Consider the following 19,554-nt stretch of genomic DNA (forward strand, 5'->3'; position numbering starts at 1 on the left):
CCTAAGTGTTAATTATTAATGCAGGGTAGTTACAATTATTAAAGACGATCATACCACTAATAGTAATTTATTTAGTAAGTGTGAGGTTGAAAGTAGTCAGAAAACAGAAAGTAAAAAAAAAATAAAATGAGCAAACTAAAGAAAAAACATTTGGTAATTAATATTTTAATTATACTCCTTTGTTATGTACGTTCATTTTTCTTTATTAAGTATTGTTTTGAAAATATACACATCCTTATATTCCTGTTATAAAATCGATTTCGTAAACGGGAAGGAATTATTTCATAAAAGTGGGAATTTTTACAATGAGATGAGGGAAAAGTCGTTTGAAGGTTGGCAACACTGCATCATTTGTCTTGTCATTTTCTAATTTGACAGTAAAAGAATATGGCAATATTAACTTATCAATTTTAAATTTCTATTGTAACAAAGTTCATAAAAACATTCAAAATGTAAGTAAAGCTCATTAAAAGTACATAAATGTGTTCTATAAATGAATTCCTTGTCATGTTATTTTTTTGTTAATGAACTGCTGCTATTTAATTGTCGGTGTTTTTTTAGTTTCAGTGTTTATAGAGAAACTTATTGCAAAAAATGAACAAATCTTCGTATGAATTACTAGATGATAATTTAATATCTTCTCCATCACAACAAACTAGTAGCAGCAATAGCAGTGTGAGCAGCTGTTCAAATGAATCCCTTAAAACACCAGAGAAGAAAATAAATCAAGCAGATGAACATAAAATGTAAGTCATATTTATTTATTATTTTATTTATACGCACAACAGGCCGTTAAGATCTAGGGCATTTTTATAAAACATAATCATAGAATTCACTCATTACCTACTACTGCTACTATCGGTTACAACGTTCTCGAAGGCCTTCCGCCTCCTAATCGCTATTCTTCTCTGTTTAGCCATGCATCTGGAGGAATTTCTCTTTTCTGTAGTTCCTTTCTAATTCCCTCTCTCCAGCTAGTTCTCGGCCTTCCTCTTTTGCTTCTCCCTTGTGGTGTCCACACCAAAGTCTGTTTAGGGATCCTGTCATTTGGCATTGTCTGTACATGGCTGTACCATACCGAGTTGTTTTGTTTTTATTTCATCAATTATTGTATGTGTGACTCCCATCATTTCTTGTATTCTCTCATTTGGTATCCAATCTCTTCTTGATTTGCCTGCTGTTATTCTCGAGAAGTCCATTTCTGTTACTAGTAACATTTTCTCTGATCTTTGTTTCAGTGGCCAAACTTCACTGCCAAGTATGGTATTGTGTATGAGCTGTTTGTTCGCTTTAGATATTATTTCTTCTTTTGATGCCTATTCATTTCGAAAATTGGTGATCATTCTGGCTATAATTATTTTATTAACTGATGCTTTCAATAGATTAGTTATTGTTGTGGAGAACCATTTCCTCAGGTTCTTTAACCATGATATTCTTCTTCTCCCAATTCCAAGATCTTGTTTGGTCAAACAGAATGCAGTTCATCATGGATATGGCTTTTCTACCTCTTTTATAGCAGCATCGAGTGTTCCATCTTGATTTATCTTCATGCCCAGGTACTTGTCTTCATCACAGATTAACTAATTACAATTATTTTAAACACAACTCAAACAAGTACAGTGGATCCGTGGGACATGTACAATCAGGATCGTGGCCGATCCAGGTTTTCGAAAATTCGGGTTAGCCGCAGAATATGTCAAAAATTAATAAAATATGTGTAAATATAAACAAGTACTCATTATAATTGAGGGGATTATATGCTAAGGGGTACAAGTGACAAAATGGTTTAATTGAGAAAAACGAAGTCAAAGTTAAATTTACATAGTAAACTCTACAGCGAATTAATCACTTATGGATTTATTTTGAATTAATTTTATACCTTTTATTTATCTAATTGTAAAAGCTTTTATAAAGTTATAGTCCTGTCGCCAGGGGGGGGGGGGAGGGTACAACGGCCTCCTTTATTCAGATGGATTTACCCAAGTTTTTATTATGTATTTTGACCCGTAGAATACGAATTTTTTGGGTAACAGCTGATCCTGATGTCGATAAGATTGTTATAGACAAAGAACTTGAGGAATTACATAACGGCGATTTCTCGCAAAACAAAACTTTTTTTGGATATTTTGGGTCATTCTAAACAAAAAATGTTGCGACAAGTTTTTTTGTAGGATGCATAGTTTTCGAGATAAACGCGGTTGAACTTTCAAAAAATCGAAAAATTGCAATTGAACCCGAATAACTTTTGATTAAAAAAGCTGAAAGTTCAACTCAAATTATATCGGTTTTGATTATTTGCATTGCTAAAAATTTATTTTTTTATTGTTAAACAAAGCTATAAACACCTAGTGCGTGAGTGATGTTTTCAATTATTTCTCATTTAAAATCTAACGAGTAGGTAGAGTAGCTACAAGTGCAAGCGAGGCTATAACTACGTAGCATGCAATAAAACGCATGTATTAGGCACGGGAAACACTATGTGTTTATAGCTTTGTTTAACAATAAAAAGATAAATTTTTAGCAATGCAAATAATCAAAACCTATATAATTTGATTTAAACTTTCAAATGCGGTAAGCAGAATTGCTATTTTATTTTTTAATCAAAAGTTATTCCGGTTCAAAAATTGCAATTTTTTGATTTTTTGAAAGTTCAACCGCGGTTATCTCGAAAACTATGCATCCTACGAAAAAACTCGTAGGAACATTTTTTGCTTAGAATGACCCAAAAAATACAAAAAAAAAATGTTTTGTTTTGCGAGAAGTCGCTGTTATATAATTCCTCAAGTTCTTTGTCACAATCTTATCGACATCCAGATCACCTGTTACCCAAAAAATTCGTGTTCTATGAGTCAATATACATAAAAAAACTTATAAGTCCATCTGAATAAAGAAGGCAGTTGTACCCCCCCCCCCTGGCGACCCTGGCGACCCCCTGTCAAAATATTTGAAATTTGGAAAAAATGTTCGCACTTGTACCTCTCTGCTTCAAATTTGGACTTGTTTCTCTTTGCCACTTAAGTACCTTACGAATTTCTTAAATTGTTAAACTAAAATAAAAGAAAAATTACGTAAAAATTAAACGTTTTTATTTATAAAAAATTACTTGGTACATTTTGTGTTATTTCACTCATTTTGGACAGTTTTTTAAGAGCACAATTTACAAAGATGCTAAATGATTCACTAAAAATAATATCCAACACCTTACAGGCAAAGGGATACAAATGTAGTTACACCGGTTTGCCACCAACTCTTTTCGAATATTTTGTAAGTACCTAGTCAAACTAGAACTTGCGATATATCGCCACCAGTAGTTTAATTCAACTGTATCTTAGTGATGTTAGAAGAGAATATTCTCAAGAGAATATTCTCGGCCGGAAAATTCTCTCGAGAATATTCTCGGCAAAATATTTCTATATTTTCAAAAACCCAAACAAAAATAAAAACTAGATAAGGGTCAAATTATTATGTATAATTTAAAAAATATGTAGGTATATTGTTTTTGCCAATCCCATGAACCACTAGCAAGGGTGTTGACACTGTCAATATTTATTGTTTTGGTGCAATATTAACGTGCAAGTATTTAGAATGGTGTTCATTTAAGCAGAGAAGAACAAGTTGAGGAAACTGAGTTTGTAGATAATTTAGCAACTTTAAAATATGGTGATGAGTCGGCTGAAATAATGGTAGATTTGGCACTTTATCAGTCTTAGGAGGGATTATTTGGAAAACCATAAGTTGTAAAATCAATTGAAAAACTAGACTTAATCATATGGTGAAAAGGTACATGATTCGGAACAAAATTAACGAAAAGAGTAGTTGATATGCATGCTTCCATCCAGTGCAGCGACTGAAAGAAGTTTCAGTACTTGTGGTTTTTTTTATCCACTCCTCTAAAAGAAACCGACTCACTGCTGAACGGGCTCGTAAGGTAACTTTTATTGCTCAAAATTTCAAATTGTTAGACGTAGATCAATCCATGACTGAGCTGACCACTCGTGAAAAACAAAATCCCACAACTCATCAATACAGTGAAATGCAGATTGTACATGTACAGCTGATTCCTAAAAAAACTGATACGACTCTTAGTAAGATTTTTTTTTTATGGCATAGACTTGGGTGTCATTTAGCCAGTCACAACTTTTTTTGTTCTCTGTTCATACATAAGGAAGGCAATGAGGTCCTTAGAGTTCCATAGCAAACTCTTCTACAGCTCTCTACTCAGTTCAAAAGCTGGCCGCTATGGACTGTCCAAGTTGCTCACCACATTTTCCATTATGTATCTTCTTCTTCTTCTTTTTTCATATGTACATAATATACCAAATTATCAGGATTAATAAGTTTAGAGGTTAATTTTAGTTTCACAGATAAATTTCATTAAACAATCATATGTTCTTGCTAAGATTTAGTAAGATTTGATCATTTTGAGCAGTGTATGATTGGTCTGACATTATATTATATTTATTATGACAGGCAAATAATAAAATAAACAAACAAACAGCCATTTTTTGAGGTTGAAGTTATCTGACAAATTTCAAGATTTGGCAGTGACAGTGACAGTATGTAAATAATAATAATAAATTAAATATAATTAAACTCATATTCATTATATCACACCCATACCTCATCAAAAGCTTTTTACAAGAACATAGTCAGTGATTTTGATATGGCTTAGAGCCAGACTACATCAAAATCGCCTTAATTCGTGCTGGTAATTGCCTTGCAGCGAGACCAAAAACAAAAAGAAGAAAAAGAAGAAAGTACACTGCTCAATTTTCTACAAAATACGCTTTAAGAGTCGTATCAGTTTTTTTTTGGAACCAGCTGTACATGACTAGGATGAGCTGATGATAAAAATAGATTCTGAATCTGAGGTCTCATCTTTTATCATACCACATCGATTATTTGCTGTTAAAAAGAAAATTTCATTTTTTATCAAGGAAATTTTGTGTTTTCTGTTGTTTTTGTATTTTTTATATAGGCTCTGAGCTTCGCTGGTGTCGCTCCTAGCGGTTACTAATTCAACTTTTACTGGTAATTTTTAAATTTATTATTTATTTGTTATCGCTTAATATTTACAACGCTAAAAAGTAATTAAATTGTAATGGATTTTTTTAAGATTTTGCTAATCATTTTGACGTTCTATTGATGCTGTCAGCAGAATTGCTATTTTATTTTTTAATCAAAAGTTATTCGTGTTCAAAAATTGCAATTTTTCGAATTTTTGAAAGTTCCACTGCGTTTATCTCGAAAACTATTCATCCTACGAAAAAACTTGAAAGAACATTTTTTGCTTAGAATTACCCAAGAAATACAAAAAAAATGTTTTATTTTGCGAAAAATCGATGTTATGTAATTCCTCAAGTTCTTTGTTTATAACAATCTTATCGACATCCGGATCAACTGTTACCCAAAAAAATCGTGTTCTACGGGTCAAAAAATACATAAAAATCTTGGGTAAGTCCATCTAAATAAAAGAGCCCGTAGCACCCCCTCCTGGCCACAGGACTAATTTGTTTATAAGCCAAAAATTCTGTAAAAAAAAAAAAGCGATTTCAATTCTGTAAAGTGCATTAGATAGGTGGAGTGCTTCTTTATATGTAAAAAAATTGACAAATCTTTGTATGTTCTAGTTTTTGTTGTGCAAAATTTAAAAAAATTTTAATTTTTTAAAAAAAGTTTAGATTGCAAAATTATTATTCAAAATTTCGTAAGTCAATTTTAATGAAATTTGGTGTACGGTTTTAGCACATTACAAAAATTTTCTAAGCGAATTAGGAAGGTTCCAAGTGTAACCCAAGTGATGGAAAATCATTGAATAAGGACAGGCTTGTTTTGCCCCCTTATTTTATATTTATTGCTATTTTGCAGTAAGGGTGATAAATTAAGACATTTTTAACCAATCGCATCTGATAGAAAATTTAATTATCTTTGTTTTATTCCTATACGACTTTGTTCCAAAATGAATCGTTTTAAAGTTATAAGCAAAAAAAGTAGAAAAAAAATGAAATTTTTTGAAATTTTTAAATATTCTATTTTTTTTATTAACGTTCCGGGCATATTTGAGGAGCATAAATCAATTAAGTATTATTAACGAAGTTATCACCTAACTTTATCCGCAAAAATCTGAATGCCACCTCTCACATCCACCTAAAAACAGATCCTTACTGGTCTATTATATGCTTATGATTCTGTAATTTTTTATCTCTTTGAGCCTAAAAGTATCAAATTTGATTTGAAGTATAATTTTTCATTTTCTTTTATCCTAAAATAGATAGAGGGCTCGGCTGCAACGCACGCACTATATAATCATTGTAATGTTAATTCAGGGTCATGTTTAATATGCGTAATATTTCATTTTTCCGCTCCACTAATACTCTGGTAAATATAAATAAGTATTACAAGAACTTTATTTATGTTATATGTTGTAATAATTATTAAGAACTACTTAATATAATTGCCGCGTAAATTGTTCCGTAAAGCAGTAGTACAATAATTATTATGAAGTATTATTAATTATTAGTATGGTCTAATAATTAGACCCAAACCCTGACATCCAAAGTAAAAGTTATCCTATAATACCAAATTATTCTATATGGTCCACATACATAGTTCAGTAAAAAGTTACACTATTTCGAGCGTTGGGTTTGGAGCGGGGGGAGAAGTCGGTAAATTAGTAGTTTTTACGTTTGTCGTAAATATAACGAAAGCTATGCGGCTTAGCGTGAAGAAGGTTCTATACAAAAATATTCTACGTCAAATTTAAAACAAGAAGGGTCCTATGCATATCTAATTGTTCTAAAATCAACGGTTCCGGAGTTACGGAGGGTGTAAAAGTGGAGGTTTTTCATATTTTTTATATCTTTTTGGGCAAATTATAATATTATTACTGAGGAAACTAATTTTTCCGCAAATCGCCAGGAAATTTTGACATTCCTGTCAAAATTTCTTGAAGAAAAAGTCAGGACTTCCTTACTGTAAGGAAATGTCATTTCCTTACTGTAAGGAAATGATATTTCCGTACAGTTGTTAGTGTTCTACATAAATGATAGAAAACACATTGCTATTAAAACCTTGTAAATTACCTTAATCATTAAATTTTCTTTATCTGGAGCTTCCTGGATAAATTTTTCAATTTCTTCCTTCGTTAAAATCTTAGATTTCTTTGCCCTATAACCTTGAGCTTGCCGTTTCAATAAAGAACGAAGTTTAGAGTATGTAGATATATCTACATTGTGTTTAAGTGCAAGGGTTGACTTCAGCATTGAATAATTGGCCCATAATGTTGAAGATTTCATCTTTAAACAAAGGTCTAGGAAGTATGCCATTACAACATTTTCTGAGAAAGAACTCGTATTTTTACTCATGCGATAATCCATAAAACGTCTGTATGCATTTTCGTACTTTTCTCTTGATTTCTTTGGCAATAATTCTAATGAAGCAGTATTTACTGCCTCAACCAGCTCTGGAGGAGTCCCAGGAATGGAAATTTCATCATCACTTATCATTTTACTTTCGAGAACACCAGCAATTAAATTTATAAGCGTCAAGTTTGACAATTCAACCTCAATACGTTTCCATAGTAACCCAAGTAATTTTATTAGGAATTTCAAAGCACCATTTATTTGGGAATAAAATTATCGCGTTTTTTTAAATCAATCAATATCTGTCGAATTTTAAACGATTTGCGGAAAAATAGTATGTTTACCTCGTAGGAAAAGCCACATTCCTGGACTCTGTGTTGCTAAGTCTCGGCTTGCGCCTCGACTTAGCAATCTTCACAGTCGTCCAGGAATGTTAAGCTTTTCCTACCCGGTAAACAATGTACTATTCTTTAACAGGACTGTGTTTTGTATATACTTATGTAATGTGCTATTTCAGTAGTCGGTGGTATGTAAGCCCTTGAAGAAACGCCAACCTCACCACCTTCTCAACGGACGCTATTTTTTAAGGGAAACACAGACCTAGGTCATATAAACCTGTGGTACGGAAAAACCCAGTCGGAACTTTCTATGGACAATGTCGTATGAATATCTTTCCAAAAGTAAATACCAACAAAATAATTTTAAATACCCGAAATATTTATTGCATAATAGTGATGATTACAATGCAATGACTTTCAAGTAAACTTATTCATCAGTTTCAGTCCTCTTCAAATACAAAATCGTCCTCTTCTACACAGTGGCGGCTGATGGGGTAAAATTTTGGGTAGGCCAAGCCAGCAAATTAAATATAGCTATGTATAATGTATAATAATACATAATATGCAAATATAATTTTGGTTACAGGGGTTGCATTAAGAAATCGCTTTTGTTGTCCATGCATGGGTAATAATAAGAACGTGCACAAAATGATATATGAAGCATTTTAATAAAGAGCATAGGCGGTTCAGATGGTATAAAAAGGGGTTTTTTAAAATGTAACACCCCGTAATTAAAAAATGGGCAATTCCCCTTAAATGAAACCTATACCAAAAAATCAGCCACTTACTTGTGATTAATTTCCCTAGGGTTTCTTCTTAATTTTCATTACAGTTCATTACATTTTTTTAAAACATCTTTTTTAAAAATTTGTCAACTTTGGGGCGCCACCCCCGCTAAACGGTGGGTGATAGACATATGCTGTCGGAAAATAAATGGTAGGAAATATAGTCCTCTTCATTTTACTATTAAGTCAATTTTTTGCAAAACGTACAGGAAGGGCTACGTTTCGCAAAAACCACAAATTACCCCCTTTAAAGGGATGAAATGGGGGTTTCGCGGCGAAATTTTTTAAGAAAAAGTTAGTCTCATAATAAGCTCCCCTTGATATACCAGAAGTAAAATAAAACCGGACTTGTGTCCATTTTGCGAAGTTCAACCTCTATTTCCCACACTATAAAAATACTTAGAAGGTATTTTAACTGTAACAGATTTACATTTAATTATATTTTTAAAACTAAATCAAATTATGAACTAAAATATACAAATAGTTTACATAGTTTGTTATTTATAGAGCAGGTTTATTCTTCTCTCTTTGCTTTGTGCAAATTTGTCCGTTACAATTCGATAATAATTGTTACAAGTAGCAACGAGGCATGGCGAAGTGAGCGAAGGCCAGTTTGAATCGGGCCTATATACCAGGCATAACACGACAATATAAAAATCGTTGTCCGGCAAACTGCTTCACTTCGAACGCTTTTTGTACGGAGATCTTATGTGAGCGGAGTCGGCCAGCTCTGAGGGGGCCTATTTATGATATTTAAAATGCCTGAATACGATTCGATGCTTTCTGTGAATTTGGTAATAACAAAGTTGTCTTAACGGACGCTAATGTATTGAGTGATTTAGTACATTGAAAAGTTATTTACATGCTTTAACATAATTTTTGAATGGCTTTTTCTATTTTAAAGCTCTTAAAATTATTGGGTAGGCCCGGCCTATCCTGCCTACCCCCGAAAGCCGCCACTGCTTCTACATCTTCGTCTATGATGGTTGTGTCCCTATTATCACATCTTAGGTCTGAGCAATTCATCATCATCAGTGGCGTTACAGCTCTTTATGAGCCAAAGCCTTCTTCAGAACAATCCTCCATTCGCCTCTGTCTCTGGCAACTCTTCTCCATGATCTAATTCCAATAGATTTCAAATCATTTTCTAGGTTGTCTTGGTACCTAAGACTCGATATTCCTCTTGCTCGTTGTCCTATCGGCCCTCTTCGGTGAAAAACTTTTCTGACTATGTCATCTTCCTCTCCTCCGATTACATGACCTATCCATCTAAGGCGTGCTACCTTAATGAATTTTACAACGTCAGGTTCTCCAAAACTTCTATACAACTTCTATACAAGTTGTAACTCCGGCGCCACAAACCTTGTTCTTTTATGCCTCCATATATTCGTCTTAGGATTTTTCGCTCAAAACGTTTGAGCAGTTCTTGGTCATTCTGTAAGTGACCAATCACTGACATTGTTATCTTTAGTTAGCAGTAAGCCTAAGTATATGAAGGTGTCGACACCTTCCAGTTCTAGGTCATCAATTATTATTCTTGTAGATGTCGGGTTGCTTGACCTAGTGCAACAAATATATTTAGTTTTTGAACATTTATATTTAGTCCCATTCTCTTTGCAGATGCTCTTAACGGCCGAAATGCTTCAGTCAGAGATTCTGGTGACCTACCTATGTTGTCCATGTCATCTGCGTATCCGACAATTTGTACTGATTTGTTAAAGATAGTACCATTCTGAGCAAGTCTAAGCAATTGCTGCATATTATGCTTGTGCAGTTTAGACTACTCTTTCTATACGCACAGGATGCATTCGTCTTTGCAAGTACACACTACGAGGGAAAGCAATTCCTCGGGAGTTTCAGCACATATTGTTGTAATTGGTGTCAGGTGTTCGTTCGACCCCACTCGAGCGGATTCTTCTCATTCAGCCACTGCTGTACCTGGCGGTAGGTTCTGAACGAATGCTGGCTGGAAGCTCCTGAAGTGGGGGTTAGTGCAGCTTCTTCTTCTTTAAGTTCCATCTTCTATCGAAGGTTGGAAATCATCATGGCAATGCGGACCCTGTTGACTGCCGCTCTAAATAGTTCTGCACTACTGCATTCGAACCATTCCCGTAAGTTGTTAACCCAGGATGTTCTTCGTCTTCCCACATTTCGCTTTCCTCGGATTTTGCCTTGCATAATAAGTTGTAATAATGAGTATTTTTGCCCTCTCATCACGTATCCCAAGTACTCAAGTTTTCGTCTTTTCATAGTTAGTATTATTTCCGGTTGATTTCCTATCCTTCTAGTTACTTCGACGTTCGACGTTCTTTGAATCCATGATATTCGTAGGATTCTTCTGTAACACCAAAATTCAAAGGCGGCCAACTTATTCAAATGCACTTGTTTCAACGTCCACACTTCCAAGCCATAAAGAAGAGTAGAGAACACGTAATATCGAAGCATCCTTAGGCGTAGTTCTAACCTTATATCCCGACAACAAAGAAACTTTTTAAGTTTAATGAATGATGCACGTGCTATTTCAATACGTGTCTTAATTTCTTTGGGTTGGTCTACATTTGATGTTATCCATGTTCCTAAGTATTTGTAGTTATCCACACTCTCAATCACAGTATCTTCAATAGTTAATTGGATGTTTGCGTGTGCTGATTTAGTTATTATCATGCATTTAGTTTTCTTTAAATTCATCTTCAGTCCTTACTCATGACGTTCATTACTTACGTTCTGTAAATCATTGTTGTTATCCGTTATTATTACTGTATCGTTTGCAAAACGTAAGTTGTTCAAAACTTCTCCATTGATAGATATACCTTCTATTGAATATGAGAGCGCTTCTTGAAATACCGCTTCACTGTAGACATTGAAAAGTAGTGGAGACAGCACGCAACCCTGACGGAATCCTCTTTATATTTTGATATCTTGGTTGTCCTGGTTGTCAACTCTTACCTTGGCAGTTTGATTCCAATATATATTAGATATAATTTTCATGTCACGACTGTCAATATTTTTGCTTTTTAATATATCTACAAGCTGATTCATGTCCATGCATCTCTGGGCCAGCACATTCAAGCCGAACAAAGCATCTCGTGTGCTCGTAGTGCAACTAACTTAGGCAAATAATCTATAGGCTCATTTGCGATAGCCTTCAAGTAAGAGTGGTAGCGAAAACAATCTAGATCTTCCACTTTCCTCGCACCAACATCAGAAGAAGGAAATGCTTTCCGACGTCGGCTACTTCACGTGCATCTTTTTTTTTTATTTTAGTTTAGAATCTGATTTTAGCCTATTAAGCAAAATATCAACTTTTCGACCAGTTCCGCGTTCTTGCACACAAAATAACAATATAATGCAGTGACCACACACCACACCCCATTATTAAAATTAATGGGTCTATACCCGTAATACCAATCCAATTATTTGAATTGCACATGCAATATAATTTCATAATTTTTGCTTGTAAAAACGCGAACGACTGAATAATATTTCCATAAACTCATGTTTGTATTTTGTTTTGTGTGTATAGTCCGTTTCATCCTTTTTCGACCGATTTGATATTAATAACCACTGAAGTAAATTTTGAAACGAATCTTTTTGTACTGTACAAAAATAGTTAATAATAATTGGTATATATTTATATAAATATTATACATTGTTCAATAAAATTTGAATTCTTCTTCCTAAGGTTCCTTCTCCATTACTGAAGGTTGGCCATAACTACAGCAAATTGCTCTCTATCTTGAGCTGTTCTTAGTATCGAATGTGTGTCCATGCCTGTCGAGTCTTTACTAGTGATGTTGATTATAGTTACTTTCGACTATTCGTTACAAATCGTTACTTTTGTATAAAGTAATCATTTACAGTATTCGTTACCTTGATTACTATGATTACTTTTATTACTTTTGTATTTGAGTACCGGTAATCATATCGAGAATCATATTTCTCAGTCCTCACCCTCACACCCTTAAAACGCTTCATACCGATATCGATATTTGATAACACTCGTAAAATACCGGTCCCGTCCGTTACTCGCTGGGATACGATTGGTAGAAAGTAATCAAGTGTACTGGTTGTAGATACAATAGTCGTTACTTGCTCTGATACGATTAGTACGAAGTAACGAAGTAATCAGAGTAATCAATGTAATCAAAGTAACGATTTGCCTCTCTGTATAGTAATCGTTACTTTCGGTATTCGTAAGTAACGAGTACTTTGTAACGAATACATACTTTTTCAACATCTCCCGTCTTTACTTTATACATTCTTCAGCCAGGAGCATTTTCTTCTTCCTAGACCTCTTTTGCTTCCACTTTCCCTACCATTATGACTCGTAGGACGTTGTATCTTTCTTCTCTTAGTCTGGGCAGATTCTCGTAGAATAGGCCATTTTTGGGGAATAGGGGAATAGAGAATTTTTTAGAGAACTGTAGGTACAATAATTTTTAAGCTAATAAACAAAAATATTAACTTTTTTATGAATTTTTAAGATTTAAAACATTAAAGACTTTTATTATATGAGGGGCTCGGTAGTAAACAATGGTAAGGGACAAATTTTGATTTTTCGCGAAATAGTATGTAAACGATGGCAAGGGACATGGCAAAGCAGAAAATTTTACTCAGGTTACCGAGCAAGCAAGCAAGCAATTTGATTCAACCCGACCCGTGAGACTTGTTCACCCCTGAGGAAGTACGTTCGGGTGTAAGAATTCATTGGAGCGAGGTGTATTAACTCGAGTCTAAGACAGGAGTCACTCCACCGCGCTCCAATGCTCCGGGCCATCCCTTTCCCCCCTATAGCACGCTGATGCGCGATAGGGGCACAACTATCAGCCAAATGCTTTTCACGTGGGAATCCTGGGTAATATAATACCAACGTGGTGCCCTAATCGATTTGCAAATCAGGCCAGCGTGAAGCGCTATATGCCTGTTATCTTCTTGTGACTTGTCCGCGGTACTAAAATTGCTTGCTTGGGCCCCAGGCCTCTGAACCGAGTTAAGCTCGGTTCAGAGACCTGGTGCTCAAGGGTTGGGCCCTACTTGCCCGGCTTTTTTTTTTTTTGCTTGCGCCGGTGTTACTAATTTTTTTTAAGGCCGATTATTTTGGGTTTTGTATATTTTTTTTTGTAGGATGTCCTGAAAATAAAATCTTAATTAGTAAAAATTAGCGAGTATGGGGCCCACACTAATTGCCTTGTCGTTGTTGATGGAGCCACGTATTGTCCACTTTTATTTTATTTTTTATTTTATATCTTATTTACTGTCATTTTATTTATTTCTTTTTATTTTATCTCTAATGTTTATTTTCTTTAATCCACTATTTGTTGTTTTGGACGTTTGTGCTTCCATCGGTGGAAGGCGTCGTATCGCATTATCTCTCGCAGTATGGGACTTGGATGATTTTCCAGCTCTGGGAATTTTGTCCTGGCTCTTTCCGTCATTATGTCGATCACTCATGATTTGTTGGAGTTCTCTGAATAGGTGTCTTTCCGCCACGTATCTTGGGACGTTCGCTGCTTCCCTTAGGCTGCTGTTGTGTGCCGCTTGGATCTTCTTTTTTGTTGTTTTGCATACGTGTCCCCACGCGAGAGATGCATATGTCAAAATTGGTATTATTATGCTATTGATTAATCTTATCTTCGTTTTAGTTCTTAATTTACTTTTTCTACCTGCGAGTCCTCTTAGTGATGCTTTGGCCATATTGGCTTTTCTAATTGTGGCTTCTACGTGTTTTTGAAATGTTAAGCCTTTGTCCATTATGACTCCTAGGTATTTCGCGTGATCCTTCCACTCTATGGGGTTGTTTTGCACCGTCAGTTGTTCTTCTGGGCTTTGTCTTCTCTTTTTGAATAGCACCGCTTGTGTTTTTTCTGAGTTTATGGCTATTTTCCGTTTAATACACCATTCTTCAACGTCGTCTAGCGCTGTTTGTAGATCGTTCACTGCTACATCTATGTCTCGGTATTTGGCCGCTATCACTGTGTCATCGGCATAAAGGCTTAATAGTGTTCCAGGTTTTCTTGGAACGTCGGCGGTGTATATTGAGTACAGTAGTGGCGACAGGACCGCTCCTTGTGGTACTCCAGCTTCCGGAGTCCCGAGCCCAGACAGGACTTGTCCTATACGAACTTTAAAACTCCGGCCTCTTAAGTACGAAGAGATTAGTCTTGTCATTGCCACGCTGTATCCATAGCCTCTCATTTTGTATATTAGTCCTTTATGCCAGACTCTGTCGAAGGCTTTGCTTACATCCAGAAAGGCTGCGCTGGTATATTGTTTTTCATTAAATCCTGCTGCTACGTATTCTGTTAGTCTGAGTACTTGTAGCTCACTGGAATGTTCTGCTCTAAAGCCAAACTGAGCTTCGGGGATTATTTCTAATCTGTTTGTCTCGGCTAGTAGTCGGCTTAGAATGACTCTTTCTGCTATTTTGCTTATTGCTGGAAGTAAGCTTATCGGCCTGTAATTTTGCGGAAAAGTGCTATTTTTGCCGGGTTTTGGTATCATAAGGACATGGGCCAATTTCCATCGATTCGGGAATTTTCTGTATCTTAGTATTCCATTTATTAGGTTGGTTAGGAATACTATGGCTCTTGCCGGTAGGAATTTTAAGGCTCTGTTTGTTATCTGGTCTGGCCCTGGGGCTTTTTTGGGTGAGCTATTTTTGATAAGTTCGTTGATCTCTTCTGGTGATGTTGGAGGGATGTTCTCGTCTGGGTTTTCAGGCCTTTCTCTTTGTTCTTCGACTTCTTCTATGAAGTCTATGTCTTCGTCCGGATGATAGTTTAGTAAACTCTCTCTCTCTAGTGTGGACATCATCACTTCTGCCTTTTCCTCAATTGTGTAGACTATGCCGTTCTCTCCGTGTAGAGGTGGGATGGGTTTTCTGTCGCTTCTGAGTATCCTTTGTAGCTTCCAGATGTTCTGCATATTTGGACCTTGTTCTTCCATCTCTTGGACATGGTCGTTCCAGCTTTCACTACGGTGTTGTTGTAGTGCTGCTTTGACTTCTCTATTTAGTCGATTTGCAATGTTTTTGTCTGCCTGATTTCTTGTTCTTCTGGCTATCTGTTTCGCTCTGTTCTTTTCCCGAATCATGTCTTTTATCTCTTGTGTAATGTTTCTAAACCTACCCTTGTTTATTTCTACTTCCTCCTCTGTAGTGCTATTCCTGAGTGCTTCTTGCCTCTCAGGTTACCCTCCTAATAATAGATGGAGCCAAATTAATTTCTTAAAATTTGGTAAGGGACATGCATAAGCATGAAAATAATGTTATGTGTCCATGGTAATGCAGGTTGTTCAAATCTAAATGGCTTTTTTGCTGTTAACAGTGACAATTCTGAGAGCTACGATGATTGCAACTCAGAGAAAGATCCTGAATTTCAAGTATTTAGTGAAGCTAGCTTGGTCAAGTTTCTATAAAGAAGACAATTTCTTTATATTCTTAGAATAAATGTTCGCAAGTAAAAAATGGTAAGGGATGTACTTAACATTGTTTACATCCTACGTCCACATTGCATAAAAACTTAACATTTTTTACTTGCAAACATGAAAATAAATTCACTCCAGCGCTACATTATTATTTTTATTTAAACGGGTTTAAAACCTTTCAGGTTTTAGAAAACCTGAAAGATGTACAATCATTTTGGGAATTGATTCCAGCTTTTTACCACAAATGGTATCTAAATTTAAAATGAATTCCTAGTACCTATCAAATTATGTTAAGTCAACACCACTTAACACGTTACGTTGAATTATTTCAAATATTTTAGGTAAACAATGTTAAGTTTTAGTTCATATTTTCATACTTTTCTAATTAATCATTATAAAAAAATATTTGGTTTTCCATATTTTGCCTACGTATTAACAACATATTCAGCTAGTTTTAACATGCTTCATACTCTTATATTTTTTAATAAAAACTATAAGAATATTTTTTTCAAAATTCAACACTTCAAAACTCAAAACTTCTTTACTGCCCCTTACCATTTTTTACTGCCGGACCCCTCATATATATTTACATTAATTGATAAAAAAATGCCTACTATTTTTCGTCTCCTAATTTTATGAGATCAAACCTTCTCTGTGTTTGTTGTTCCAAGACTTTTGCACGTAGTATTAATTTTTTTCTAAAAGATATTACTTTAGTTCAGTACATCTATATATCCTCAATATATTCTTAATTTAATAATATACATATTATCCTTTTTAATGTATTTATTTATCCTACTATGATAGTGCCGTTATATTTTCTAAATGAATGGCAAATATTATAATAAAAAAATATTTAAAAGATAACTCGTATTTTTTAAACGCCAATAAATTTTATCTATGTGTGATAAAAGTGGTAATGCATATCTCTCATCATACATTTACTGCAAACTATTCCAGAAGGATGAGTTCACGATGCTATAAAAAAATTAAGTATGCCCGCATAAACAGTGACACAATTACAAACATTTCTGTTATTTCCGGTTAATATTTCGTTAGCAACATAGGCCAACAGCCGGCTTAAAGAAATCGTTGAGGAAGTGATTTTGATTGAATTTTAAAATAAAATTATTATAGTAGAGAATCCGACATAAGGTCGATCTACACCGATCTGTTTAAGGGGATGGGTACGTATTTTCGGCTGCAATGCTATTCAAATGGGGATTCATTTTTTTCGAATCCTAAGAAAACTAATAAGTATTTTTGAAAAATTTAAACTCAGAATGAAAGACTACATTATTACCGAGGGCCGAAAGTCCCATAGAATAAATAAAAAGTTTCTTTTGAATGAGATATTTGATATTAAAAATCACACCATATTTTCTCTTTTTTTTTTCACCCCTGTCACTTATTAAAACAAAACATAGAAGTTTTCAGGAACTGCCATCGGTAATAACGTAATCTTTCATTCTGTGTTTAAATTTTTTTTAAATACTTATTAGTTTTCCTGGATTCGAAAAAAATGAATGCATTTAAAATGCATTGTAGCCGAAATTTGTGTCTATCCCCTTAACGTACTACCAACTGTAATATTGAACAGGGTTGTCGACTTACCTTATGTTTACATTAGTCAAATCTAAATTTACATATGTGTAGCGAAATCCTTATCTATTGTAGTTGACTTTTTTTATAAAACAAAAGCTTTACTGACGAAACATATAAAATATAGTTAGATTTGCATACAAGATAGCGTGTAATCCCCTACGTGTTTAGTGCCGCTTTACCGTTTATGAATAGGGTGCCAGCAGGTTTACTGACATTGAATGTTGTGCAACCACGAATGTTTACTACTTAGCTCTACTTTCCCTTCGATTTCCATAAATAAATAGTTTAAAAATCGGATCGAAAAAAGATCTTACACTTTACTTTTTTATATTTTAAAACACGCAAGGACTCTTTCAACAGATATCTGTCTCTCTGTTCAAAAATATTTCCGATGATGATTTAATGCCTGGTTGCACCAGCAGATCTTAAGCTTAAGACGGGAATAAGATAAAAATTAATATAATATAATTATAATATAAAATATAAGACTACCTGAAACAGAAGGTTCATTACTAGCCATTCAGGATCAGGTTATCTTCTTCTTTAAGTACCGTGCCCAAATTTTTAGGCGTGGGTAGCTTCCATAACAATTTGCCGATATCGTTCTCGATCTTGTGCGGCATGTAACAATTGATCTGCTGATAAGCCAGTCCATTGACGAAGGTTTCGGAGCCATGAATATTTCTTTCGACCAATTCCTCTTTTTCCGTCGATCTTTCCATTGAATATTAACTGCAGCATCCTGTATCTGCTACCTCTCATTATATGCCCCAGATATTCAAGTTTTCTCTTTTTTATCATCTTCATTAAGTCACCTTCGCCTTGACCTACTCTGTTTAAGACTTCTCTGTTTGAAATGCGTTGAACCCAAGATATTCTAAGCATTCTACGATACGACCACATCTCAAAAGCTTCTAATTTGTTCATCATGTTAACCTTCATGATCCAGGTTTCACATCCATATAGTAATACAGGATACACATAACATTTTAGGAACTTGATTCTTGGTTGTAAATTCAGCTGAGAGTTGCTCAGAATAGATCTAAGTTTCATAAATGCTCCTCTTGCAATTTCTATACGAGTTTTAATTTCTTCATCCGGATTTAGTGTCTCGTTTATCCAACATCCTAGGTATTTAAAATGGTTAACTTTTGTTATTGATTCATCACTGACAATTAGTTGCATAGGGCCGACGTCTTGTTTACTAACCACAAGTAACTTTGTCTTTGTTGCATTTATGTTAAGTCCGTTATTGGAGCATTCTCTAGTGACTCGATCAATAAGGAATTGAAGATCTTCGATATTTTCAGCCATGATCGCGGTGTCGTCTGCATGTCTGATGTTGTTAATAGTTTCTCCCCCGATTCGAACTCCACATTGTCCTTCCAAGGCGTCATTAAAAATTATTTCTGAGTATACGTTAAACAAAGTTGGGGATAACACACAACCCTGTCTGACACCTCTTTGAATGCAAATTTTGTCTGTTTCTTTGCCGTCTACCAGAATAGAAGCTTCTTGATTCCAATATAGATGTTGTAAAAGTCTCAGATCTTTATCATCTATTCCAATCATTTCTAGATATTCAAACAACCGATCATGTTGAACTCTATCAAACGCCTTCTCAAAATATATAAAGCAGACGTAAATTGGTTTCTGTACTTCCCATGATCGTTGAAGTAATGTTAACATTGAGAACAAAGCTTCCCTTGTTCCCAATCCTTCTCTGAAACCGAATTGTTTGTTCAGGTTATACCAACCAAAAATTACCTGAAATATATCGTCAAAGACCCTCAGGTCCAAAGCGACAAATGCAGATATGGATGTCAAGCCCAAGAAACCATCCAACATATTACAGGGGGCTGCCAGGCATTTTCTGCAACTGAATACAAGGACCGGCATGACCCATTAGGAAAAATCCTTCAGCAAGAGATAAAACTGGGACTTCTCCAAACGGACCATCTCCCATATTATCAATACGTTCCTGAGAGTATGCTTGAGAATAACAACTATAAGCTATACTGGGACCACACTGTGCCCACA

The 19,554-nt window shown here is 34.8% G+C and overlaps 1 protein-coding gene across 3 annotated transcripts in view; it reads left to right on the plus strand.

The window, feature by feature from the left end:
* Positions 1-364: 364 nt before the first annotated feature.
* Positions 365-19,554, plus strand: part of LOC114333858 (tubulin polyglutamylase TTLL5) — an 82,932-nt gene continuing 63,742 nt past the window's right edge. For all 3 annotated transcript variants that reach the window (XR_007696608.1, XR_007696609.1, XM_028283851.2), the window contains exons 1-2: positions 365-452; positions 562-746. Coding sequence is in view for 1 of the 3 variants with exons in the window: in XM_028283851.2 (XP_028139652.2) it covers positions 595-746 (152 nt within the window). In the remaining 2 variants the exon portion in view is untranslated. The remainder of the gene's footprint in view (positions 453-561; positions 747-19,554) is intronic.

The sequence above is a fragment of the Diabrotica virgifera genome, chromosome 2 (genome assembly GCF_917563875.1).
Source record: "Diabrotica virgifera virgifera chromosome 2, PGI_DIABVI_V3a".
In the NCBI taxonomy this organism is placed as follows: domain Eukaryota; kingdom Metazoa; phylum Arthropoda; class Insecta; order Coleoptera; family Chrysomelidae; genus Diabrotica; species Diabrotica virgifera.